Raw genomic sequence first — 12,344 nt, 5'->3', positions numbered from 1 at the left:
CTAAGTCACTCAGATGACCTATTGGTATCCGTTTTTGTATGTCAGCTGAAGCTGGTATTTATTCATAGTGCGCATTATTTTTATCCCCGTTGTATATTCCATTCAAATATTTTGTTTTCTTCAAGAAACAGTCTCAAAAAAATTGGTCTCTTTTCTTCCAAATAGACATAAATATATGCCCACCTTTTATCAGGTACTTGCATGTTTTAAATGTCAAAAATATTTTTGATTGATAATTTATGTATGCAAGTACATATAAATTTGTAATATACATGTATAAGATAATACCAGCAAAATCAGGTGTCCCTCATTTATGAAGTCCAAAGACATTTTTAGCTTTTTCTTCGGTTCATTTGCGTCCCATCTCTTATTGTATATTATTTGCTACGTGTAGTAATTAATGTTTATTCAATACATACTAAATAAAACATCAATTTTTAGCTCACCTGAGCAGAAGTCTCAAGTGAGCTTTTCTGCTCAAAATTTGTCCGTCGTCTGTCGTTGTCGTCCTCGTTGTCATAAACTTTTCACATTTTCATCTTGTTCTCAAGAACCACTGGGCCAATTTCAACCAAACTTGGCACAAAGTATCCTTGAGTGAAGGGGATTCAAGTTTGTTCAAATGAAGGGCCACGCCCTTTTCCAAGGGGAGATAATCATGAATTTGTTAAAAATTAATGGCATTTAAAAAAAAAATCTTTTTCTCCAGAACCGCTGGGCCAGGAAAGATGAAACTCATGTGGAAGCATCCTCAGGTAGTGTAGATTCAAGTTTGTTCAAATCATGACCCCCAGGGCAAGGGTGGGGCCAAAATGGCCGACCCAAGTTTTACATAGGAATAAATAGGAAAAATCTTTAAAAATCTTCTTCTCAAGAACCACTAGGACAGGAAAGATGAAACTCATGTGGAAGCATCCTCAGGTAGTGTATATTCAAGTTTGTTCAAATCATGACCCCCGGGGCAAGGGTGAGGCCAAAATGGCCGACCCTAGTTTTACAAAGGAATATATAAGAAAAATCTTTAAAAATCTTCTTCTCAAGAACCACTAGGACAGGAAAGATGAAACTCATGTGGAATCATCCTCAGGTAGTGCAGATTCAAGTTTGTTCAAATCATGACCCCCTGAGCTAGGGTGGGGCCAAAATGGCCAAGTTTTACATAGGAATATATAGGAAAACTCTTTAAAAATCTTCTTCTCAAGAACCACTGGACCAGGAAATTTGTTTTTTACTAAATCTTTATTTCAGTGAGCAGAGGTAGAAGAAACATTTTCATTGATTTTTGAGTTTGTTATCTCCAAATGTAATAATTGATATTTGTCTTTACTTCTCATGTGCATAATGGTAATGTCTACTGTCTTTTAAATTCGATTCTTTATGTATAGGCTATTTATCCGTGGATATAATAAAACATGTCATTAAAAATTAATGTGTGCAAATTATATAGCCCTAAATGAAATCCAAGGGAGTACAGTTACTTTTATATGTACATGTTGCCAAAATCAATATGATTAAATTCTAAGGAATATATACAATTGAAATTTGTCGAAGCTCAATGCTGCCAAGAATACCTGTATCAAATAACACAGAGTGAGTTATTCTTGTCCTCGGAGAAAGTGTGCTTATACTGAGGTTTGTTCCGCCTGACTGACAACTGTACATTTGATTGTTACGATTTGACATCTCTTTAGTTTTTCTTGTATCAAGAATGGGCATACATAAAGGATCAATAATTTCAGGTTTTGCGAGTGTAGAATTCAAATTCTTAGACCCTATCTCCAGACATTCTCCTTCGAATCCTAAATAAAACACATTTGCAAAACCATCAATTAAATATTTAGTTTCATATTCATCATAACCAGATAACCAGTGAGCAAGACTATGTTTTCTTGATTGGAGTAGGGCCCTTGTTTGGAAGATATGTTTGCTTTTGTTTGGGTAGATTGTTTATTTGTATTGCTTGTTTGGTTTTGGTATTTTTGCATGACACGAAAGGGATGCTTAATTGGTTTTGTGCAGTGAACAAATGGGTGAGCCCCGGAACAGTTATAGCATCTATGTTGAAAACGACAGGACATTCCTGCCTGACAGTGTGTACCTGAATGATATTGGAAGCAGTCACCTTTGGGAATTGATCTATACTGTACGTCCTTACTACCTTTTACTTAGTTTTGTTGTCTGGCTTGTTATCAGTCTGGCGTTGACATACAACTCCATGTGGACATCCCCCCAGGCAACTTGTCCCTGAGCGACTAGTGTTCTAAAGTTGCTATCATAATCTTTCCATGTAGCCTTTGCATCTGCTATTTCCCTGCCGGCTTCTAAATGCTTTGCCAATTTGGCTTGTTGACCAGTATATTTCATGCAATAAATTGCTGAAAATCTGTTTCATGCTGTAAGCTAGTCATGCATGGAAGAGACAGATGTGTCATATAATGAATCGTTGTCCACCTGGTGGATTGTCAACGTACCGGGACTGTCACCATCTTCAACTTGTAGAGAAAACTTACCTTTCTTTTGATTGTCCTTAGACAGCAGTTTTATGAAGTCAACGTACTGGTTTGACAAAATTTTGGACTTCAGTTTATCAGACACCCTAGCATCCATTGGAACTGCCGTACTGAGACTGGGACTCTTACCTGCTATTTTTTCAGTATAGGTAATGACCAAGGCTTCAACCGACTGTTCAATTGCTTGGTCATTGGATGCACATACAGCAGCCGAATCTTAACCACAATTAACAGAATAAGTTAGGTTTGGATTATTAATGACGGGGCCCCCATAGTATTTTTACTAATTCTCCCCTGACTTTTTGCTGTGGTGCTGCTGGTCACATTGCTAATGAGCGTTGTCAACTCCTTTCTGATTGTCGCAGTGACCCACTGTGTTACTTGTCTAGTGATCGTTTCCAGGTCGTCAGGGATAGAGGTGTAGCTGTCGCAACTGGTTCCGTATTTGATACATGTACCCTTCGTCTTTTGTTGTGTCGGGAGACAGGGATTGGGTACTGCTCTATCTTTGGTTGATTTTCTCTTTGGTGGCATGAATATAATTGGTGGATAGGTTACTGAAATACAAATAAATTGCCTTTGGTAAGTGTATATAGTTGTCGTAAAAGTCTTTCACTTGGGTTCACGTCAAATCATTGCTGACGCAAAATAATCCCGGAAAATTCCCTTCCGATTCGGGCATTTTGATACGAGACTGGAGCTGACTTTTTTATGAGATGAAAAACAACATGTAAACTTCCTGTATCGACCAGATTTATTAAAAATTAGGGCGTGCTGATTTTTCTGATACTGTCATGTGTGGGGAGTGATAAGGTCCTGGACTAGATTTTCAATCACCTGCTCGACTTCGACCGAAACAAACTTGCGTGCCTTGCGGAATGGCTATATATTTTGTGGTACTAAAATCTTTATAAAGAATCGTTTTACAAGATCTCAAATAGAAACGTCTCAGAAATTTGTTCTGAATTATACATCTACTCAAACTTGCAAATTTTCAGTAAGAATACATAGCAGAAATCAATACTGTTGTACAACCAATATATATAGTTCCCTTCTATTGACCACTTTAAATAGAAGGGTAAGTATGTAAACATCCGGTGACTATAAACCAGCAAATGAAATGAGCAAGCATTAAAAATTTTGGAATGTTGATCTGTAACTAATATACATTTATTATGATCCTGCGAGAACAGTATACACGGGTTTTAAATTATATTTGTTTATTTATTTATTTATTTATTTATTAAGTATCTATCATTAATAATTTTTTTAAAATATTAGTATTATTTCTTTACATATTTTCATATTTATTATATTCTTTTTCAGTATTTTTATTCTTTATGATCTTATATAAATTGCATTGATGTAAATACAATAGGATATGCCCCAGAAGCCCAATAAGCCCCAGAAAGGCATACAAAATTAAAATTAATCAAAATATCCGAGAAAAACCCCAGTAACTTATATAATGTGTCAATTCTGTTGAAATTAAATAAGCGTCGGGGAAGGCGTACAATAACGTATTTCCGTAATAAAACAAGTGAATAATGCTACAATGTAATTAATTCCGAACAATGAGACGAGCTTCAGAGAGGCATAAAAAAAATATGTAATATATCTCGAAAAAACACAACACAAGTGAATTGTGACAATTCCCGTGCAATGAGATGAGCCACAGGGAGGCGTAAAATAAAAAATACATCTCTGAAAAAAAACACAAGTAAATTGTGTTAATTCCCGTGCAATGAGATGAGCCACAGGGAGGCGTAAAATAAAAAATACATCTCTGAAAAAAAACAAACAAGTAAATTGTGTTAATTCCCGTGCAATGAGATGAGCCTCAGAGAGGCGTAGAATAACAAGAGGCCCATGGGCCTAATAGGTCACCTGTGTATCATGCAACAACTTTCCAACAATTGATTTTGATTCATGTTTTAATCCAGAGGCAATGAAATTCACAATTTTGAAAGAGGTACCATTGTTTAACATAATTATGCATTCAGTATGCTAACATTGGTTAGATATACCCAGAGGTACATGTAGATCACAGTAACAATGAGAAAATGCGTTTCCATTTTATCATTATCATTTGTGCACCCAATCCCACAGGAACCACTGACCCTGGGGCCACATCTTTCAAAATTTTGGAAATTTTATAAATTTTATTTCATCATGTTGTTGATTAAAACAAAATTACAGATTTCAAAGCATTAAATCATTTTCAGACCGCCCTCCCCCAAAGTACCTCTGTCCCAGGGGCCAGGAAATTAAGCATTTTTGGAAGAAGCAGCGTTCTTCGTCACAATTTACAATTTTGGAAGAGGCAGCTTTATTCAACATAACGATGTACTTTGTTAGTTTTAATACTCAGGAGCAAAGAAGAAGACTTTCAAAGAAATAATTCATTTTGTACTATATAATCTTTATAGCCCCGCCCTAGCACTAGAACCCCTGACTCTGGGGCCATGAGATTGATTGAATTTTTTACACGCACTATGTTTGACTATTCGAAGGCGCCAGTTGTGATTTCCACTACACAAAATTACAGAGTTAAAAAACCTGCTCGTCTTTTTATGATCATTCCAATGAACCTTTGCATTCACAAAACATAATATGGTGTCAGAACTGACAGAAGGCTCGTAAATATGGATCTTAAAGGCATCCATACGCCATGCATGCACTGGACATAGACAAATTCAGTCGATAGCTGGAAAGCATTCCAACAACATGTGCAACTCATCTTCGACGGCCCCTTGAACCCCTACTAATGTGTTTGGAACCTTTTGTTTTTCGGTGTTCTTTCAATTACAAGACCCGAAGAGATCAGAGTAGCTCTGGCAGTGGCTCTGGCGAGAGATATCGAGACTACAGCGGGAAGTGACTAGCACCTGGGGATATGGTAAACAGAAACGTTATGTTGCGTTTCTGTTGACCTCACCCTATAATTTCTGTAGAAATGTACTTCAATCGATCTACAGGAATTTTACGCTTGAAAAAAAGGGAAACTTGATGGCGATCAGAAAAGGCACAAAGACCATTTTCCCATCCATTTCATATGTGAAAATCATTTTTTAAATTCTGCTATTTTCATGCTCACAATGACAAACCATACTTTGTTGAATAAAAGTGGAAGTCCGGGGATTTTAAAGTTATACAGCAAAGCTATCTACTCTATATTAATTTCAATTGTTGTACTAACGATGAAAACAATTGTCAGGTGGATTCTCTGGCCAAAACACTTGATCACGAGTACGCAGCACTGTTAACTGGTTAAGGTCTACTATGAGATATCAACGGAAAATAGACCTGCAAAAAAGGGGGATTTTTTTAAAAACTGAATTTATTTTAATTAAGCTGTTTTATTATCACAGAGCTTAAATACTTATGGAAATAGCATAGTACAACCCACTCTATACTGTATGAAGTTTGGTCCCATCGATGGACAGCCACGTGATGAATGCTTAGTTCGTGTACTGAATTTAAGTCATTAACAAATTTCAATATCGCAAGGGCATACAAGGGCTTTTCATTAAATAGTGAGACTTTTTCAGTAAAATCAGAAATAGCCTATTATTCTTTTTATTTTAGTAACATTCCTTCAAAATAATTCCCTTTTTAAAAAAAAAAAACATCTTTGAAGTCGTTTTATCAAGCTTTGGTACACGCTTCTTTACTCCGAAAGAGGTATACTCTTTAAACACTGATACACAGCTGAACCTTATGGAGAATGAAAATGGAAACTCCGTCCACATAGCATTTTTTTTATTAAGGGACTAAGAAAAGTCCCTTGGTGATAAATCTAATGTATGAGGCAGGCGATTCAGCTGCTGTTTTCAATTTTTACAAGAGAAATCTTGAGTGTATATGTAGTGTGTGCTGGAACATTATAATGCAAGAGATGGATCCACCCTCATTCAAGTGTTTGGTCTTCTGTTTTTGAAACGATTTTGTATCTCGGTTTTTTTTTTTTTTCGCATAAACAGCTTTAGTTACAATTTTGCCTATTTTTAATGGAATCTGAGCGAATATCCCGTTAAAATAGAAAAGGATTGCATAACAGCCTTCCTTGCTGTTTTGCTGCGTTCAGCAATGGTGGGTTGATTTCATTGTTTGTCAGCCATATTTTTGTTTTCTGTTTTCCGCTCAGGTTCATAGAAATGTAGCAAAGTTTTAACTCCAGTAACAATTTCATGTCGACGTATTTTATCCCATTTTCCGTTAATTTTCAAAAGTTTTGAGAATTGTGCAATAGCATCCTTTTTTGCCTGTCATTTGAAATATGTGGGATCCACCTCGAAGATACTTTCCTGACTTCTTAAATTTCTCTAAAAATTTTACAAAAGTTACCCGATGAAATGTTCAGTTTCTTGGCGATCTGGTTGGCGGTTACCCTGCCCTCTCTGTCGATAATACTTTTACTGCTGCTGCTGATTTTACATTGATAACTGATTTCCGCCTTCCTGAATGTTTAATATTTTCATCTGCATCCCTGCCAAGTTTGAAATGCTTTATCCACTGATAAACGGTTTTGATAGGTACAACAGTTTTCATTTAGTGACACGAATTGTTTGAAAATTCATTATTACGTTATATTTATTAGAAAACTATATTTGGTATACAATCTGATATTCAATATGATCTTTCGGGACTTTCCATCTATCTTCATGTTAACAGTGTCCAGAGAGTGGGTCCGAAAAAGATACTCACTTCCGCTCCAGCCCGGGGTTGAACTCTCGACCTACGGAATCTGTCTCCTAGCAGTACAGGAACAGCGCGTTAGACCGCTCGGCTATCTAGGCAAGTTAAAAAACTTGCTTTCGATGCCGATGGAATTCTCACAACGCTGTCCTACACTACACGGTCATTGAGAATGGAAGTGAGATACAGTTATTTGGACATTAGTTTTTAGAGGATTGTTACCAATACATGTTGTGATGAAATTAATTTTATTTATAAAGCACAAATTACAACAACTTTGAAACTAATATAACTGCCCTAAGTGAAGGAATATTAATATAGAAAGCAAAGAGAAATTAACTTTTACAAGGATATATATATATATATATATATATATATATATATATATATATATATATATATATATATATATATATAAATCCAAATTCAAATGATAAACTCGATCTTTTATCTAAAGCGCTTTCGCCCCATGCGGGCTCATCAGTAGATTTGAAATTCAAATTTGTCGATGCTATTTAAAGAAATAGTATAAAATCAAATTAGAACGAATATATAATTACATGGACGAGTTAGCAAGTGCTGAACGTAATCAATCTCACAATTTTATCGCAGGTAAGCTTCCGTAAGAAATCTATATCATAGAAATATTTCATAACTCTTTTTCAGCTTTTTGCAGCAATAAATATTGCAGTTTTGAGCAAACATACCCTTAATAGACAATAAATCTTAAAAGGATGTGAAAATATTCTTGCATTTTATCTTTTATTCAGAGCAAACACGAGAACAGAAGTTAAAGGAATGAAAATTCCCAAGTACAGTAATATATTTATTACTAGAAGGAGTAATAATCCCCTATTATAGTAATACTTCCCCGAAAAAAGGAACTGTGCTCAAATTGCTTAATTTACTAGTAATTTTCACTTTGTCATTTAAATGCATCATAAGATTTAATTATAACTGATGACTTTGCCAAGGTTTTTTCGGATTTTTTTTTTACAAAAGCCATACCGATGGAATAACATGCCTTTAGGTGAAATATACAGAGATACTGAACATTATTCGAGCTAAGAGTCCATTAAACATCACAAAATAGGAGCGGAGCAAACATGGATCCTCAAAACACTATTTACGATAATATGCCTGATCAAACATAGAGAGTACATTTAGTGTAACCGGTCTGCAGGGGATGCTTACTCCTCCTAGGTACCTGCAAGCTGGTCCAATCCCTTGAATTTTCAGGGGTCAGCATTTTTGCCCAGTTTTGTTGGTAGAATTTTTTTTATTGTTATCTTCACTTCTTTCATAATGTTGTTTGGAGCTACACTTTTGATGTCAATATGTATAACAAAAAAAAAAAAAAAAAAAATCATCCCTAAATGAAAGGTAAAATAAATTTTTCAGTATAGAATTTTTAAGTATGCGATGATGTAGTGTTTTACACTTATATAACTGAAAACTTATATGTTTCTAGGCATCTGTAATCTAGGAAAACTACAAAAAGAAACTGCATCAATGTCATCTGTATATTCGTATGACGATATTGCTTTGATTGCTGCGAAGGCATTAAATGGGAAGTTCCGTGACCATAGAAATGGTGATTGTGCTGGTACAAATGTGGTAGAACGTTATGACCATGCATGGTGGAATATAATGCTGCCACCTATGAGTATAATTCACAAAATAAACATCATTTTCAGAGAAAACTGTAAGTATTTTCGTTAAAAAACAATGTTTTAAAAGGGATATGCTAAAATTTAAAGCATATTAATGTAGTAAAAATGTTTACATGTACGTCCTTTGAAATATTTTGCTACCCGCTCGTATTACACATATGTGATGCACACCTTTATAAAAACATGTTGTTTGAGACATATTGCATTCTTTTGAAATATGTCAAAAAGCAATCACACATTTGTTAGTAAAAAAATTTCATGCTATAGACTTTTTGATTTGTTTTGAAAATAAGACAAAAGGAATATGAAATACATTAACAAATAACTTTTAAGTGTCAAAATCACTCAGAGAATAAAAAATGGCACTCTTTTTATATTTTATGTCTAAATAATTTATTCTGTTCATTCTGACTTGAAATGGATTTTGTTTGCATAATTGTTTGTTGTTTAACGCTCCTCTCGAGAACTTTTCACTTATATGGAGACGCCAATATACAATTATGGACTGTTTAGAAGGGAGATATCACCAATTATCAGGTCTGAGTAGGGTTATCACCCGAGGGCGCTTGCACTCGTGGGTGACAACCCTACTCAGACCTGATAATTGGTGATGTCTCCCTTCTAAACAGTCCATAATAGTTTTATTATCCTGAAGAATATACAACTTTCAATTAGATAGAGTAGAAAATAGTAATCAAACCTCTTATTTTCTTCTACGCTGCTCCGATCCAAACTTTCAAAATATGTCAACAGTCAACTTTGACGTCACCGTTAGAATTTATTGTTTACCGATCCCGCATATTTAGCCATTATACTTATAAATAGGAGTTATCTCGCTTAAACCACTACAAACTTCCGCCAGAGTTCGTTTGTACCAACTCTTTGTGTGCGAAGACCCAGAGGACTATGGGAGTATGAAACCACTGTAGTTTTATTCAAAGAGCGACAACACAGTTGTAACCCTGCATGCTCGCTTACGCTATTTCATTGTTATCTGAAGGGAGATTACAGTTGTCACCCTGTGCGTGAGGGAGACATCACGAGTTGTCTCCCCGAACGTGGCCTGCTCTAACCAATCAGATTGTCTGTATAATTCTGAAGGATAATAACATGAAATAAGAATAGAAAACAAAAATGGATTAAAGGGACATGGACACAGGTTCAACTGAAATTAAAAAAAAAAATCAATTTTATTGTTTTATAATTCCTAGCTAATACAATTCTAATGATTTATAGCAAACATTTGAACATCATTTGTTGGTTTACAAAGGAGATTTCAAACAGAAATATCCTTCATAATATAAACAAGACTTCGCCTTGTTTATTATATAAAAAACATAGAAAAAGATATAATATTGTAAACATAAAGAGATTCATCAAATCACTCGAGTCGCCCGCGTTACGCAGTGGTTAGAGCGTCTGCTCAAGAGTCGCGAAGTAGAGGTTAATCCTTCGTCGTGGGTTCGAATCCCACTGTGGGACGTGGAGACTGGTCCATCGGATGAGACCCTATAAACCAAGACCCCGTGTCGCTGTAGGCGTTGGCACAAAAAACATCCCTCCCTGCTCAATGGCCCTGAGTGCTGAACATAGGACAAAATTTGCAGCTCTCCACCGGCAAGTGGTGGCGTCTCCATATGAGTGAAAAATTCTCGAGAGGGACGTTTATCAACAATCAATCAATTAATCAATCAAATCACTAGAAACTTTTTGAGCTAATTTCTTTATTGAAAAAAATCTGCTTTGAACAAACATTTACTAATTAACATACTAATTAACAAAATGGCACTTGCCCTGTCTACATAACAAAAGTTTGAAGCTCTAAATCTGTCTTTATATATCTCAAGAACTAAAATTCAAATTTTTGATAATCATAAGAAAAACCTTAAATATCTGTAAACATGAAAAATGGAATAATAAATTTGAAATTTTTAACTGAAACCGTGGCCATGTCCCCTTAAAGGAACAAAGGAAAAACTTTGATAGTCCTCCAATTGATAAACTATTTATTTTTAATATATTTAGACACTCGACATTATGGTTACTACGTATACCTCAATAAGGAACCTGTTGATATCAGTGGTCTTGCCAGTCTACCTGCCGTGTATCGTGGACAAACGGAACACCCCAGTACACAGAACGTCATCCTCTTCCCGGAAGGACACCAAGGGGAGCAGATGTACATTTATCTAAACAAATCTAAACCTGAAGATACCGACGGTGATGAAGATAACAACGTCCTTGATGTCTGTGAAGTAGAAATACTAGGTACACAATCTTTTTTTGAAATCCCTCTCTTTATCTCATTATCAGTATTAAAAACTAGAGGCACTGTGAGCAATGAGCTCACTAAATGATTCCCCGTGCCTCCCATATGGATAGAATGGCAATGTCCATCTTTTGATATGGAAAACCTAAAAATATGTATCGGATCAAAAAGTAAAATGGGAGGTGCACAATGGCAACAAGTAATAGAGATTCTTTGAAAGTTTTATCAAATTTTATTCCGTGGTAAAAGAGTAGTTGTGGATAAGAGACGGGTACCCCAAAAGGTAACAGACGGACGGACATACCTATTACTATATACCCTCCCGCTTTTCAAGTCTGGGTAAAATGAAATATGGAGAAAACGAAGAGCAATCAAGATAAAGAGTCCATTAAAAAGATACAAATTGGGGTCGAGAAAATGCAGACTCTAAAGGCAACGAGAACTAAGATTAGGCGGCATGAAAGGGTAAGCTCCCATGTAGATTAATCGTTCCCTCCTTGCGCCCCTTGTCATGATCGGGAAAACAGAAATATCCGTAGAAAATTCAGTGTCTAAATATCCTTACAATAAGTATGAAAATAGTCAGTCAGTATTCGACTTACTGATGGCTTGTATTTTCTAACAACATCATTGCATCGACCATAGAACGGGCGAAATAATGGAGACTTTTTAAATCCTTGATTAATTAAATTGTTTGTCTGTCGATATATACCAGCATTCGAAATAATAAACTCGAAATCGAAACTATACAGTGGAACGACTTTCCACAATTATTTCATATTTAAATACCTAAGTATTTTATTTATCAAAGAAGATAGTGGTAAGCCTATAACTTAACTACATCATTCTTGAGTATATAACAATCAGAATAAGTTCTGATTTTTCATCCTCAAATAATTTCTATATTTATGGAGAAATAGCCAAACATCCTCTGAACATGGTGTTTATTACTTTAAACTGATTCTATACGATGTTCATGCACTTAATGCAATTCATGTTTAAAACCAGGCAAACTACTGACAAATATTTTATGCAAAAAAGAATTTTAACAGCTCCATTAAGTCAACTTTTGCCATTCTCTACGACCTCTATAAGGAGATTAATTTAAGGGGGCCGACTATAGCTTCCATTGCGCAATATTTCGCGCATCATAGTAAAATGAAGCGTATTTACTGTTTTAACGCAACTTTTTTC

At 35.3% G+C, this 12,344-nt stretch overlaps 1 protein-coding gene across 1 annotated transcript; it reads left to right on the top strand.

Annotated features, from left to right (window-relative positions):
- The first annotated feature begins 7,768 nt into the window (after positions 1-7,768).
- LOC134239447 (uncharacterized) lies at positions 7,769-11,238 on the top strand. The gene is made up of 3 exons (XM_062721628.1): positions 7,769-7,820; positions 8,680-8,913; positions 10,907-11,238. The coding sequence occupies exons 1-3, from the start codon at positions 7,769-7,771 to the stop codon at positions 11,236-11,238; spliced, it is 618 nt and encodes a 205-aa protein (XP_062577612.1).
- Positions 11,239-12,344: the final 1,106 nt, after the last annotated feature.

This window comes from Saccostrea cucullata, unplaced genomic scaffold, assembly GCF_032062105.1.
Source record: "Saccostrea cucullata isolate Sc308-1 unplaced genomic scaffold, CSIRO_AGI_Scuc_v1 ctg7602, whole genome shotgun sequence".
Lineage (NCBI taxonomy): Eukaryota > Metazoa > Mollusca > Bivalvia > Ostreida > Ostreidae > Saccostrea > Saccostrea cuccullata.
The sequence above is the reverse complement of the archived record's forward strand: the minus strand, read 5'-3'. Positions and strand labels throughout refer to the sequence as shown.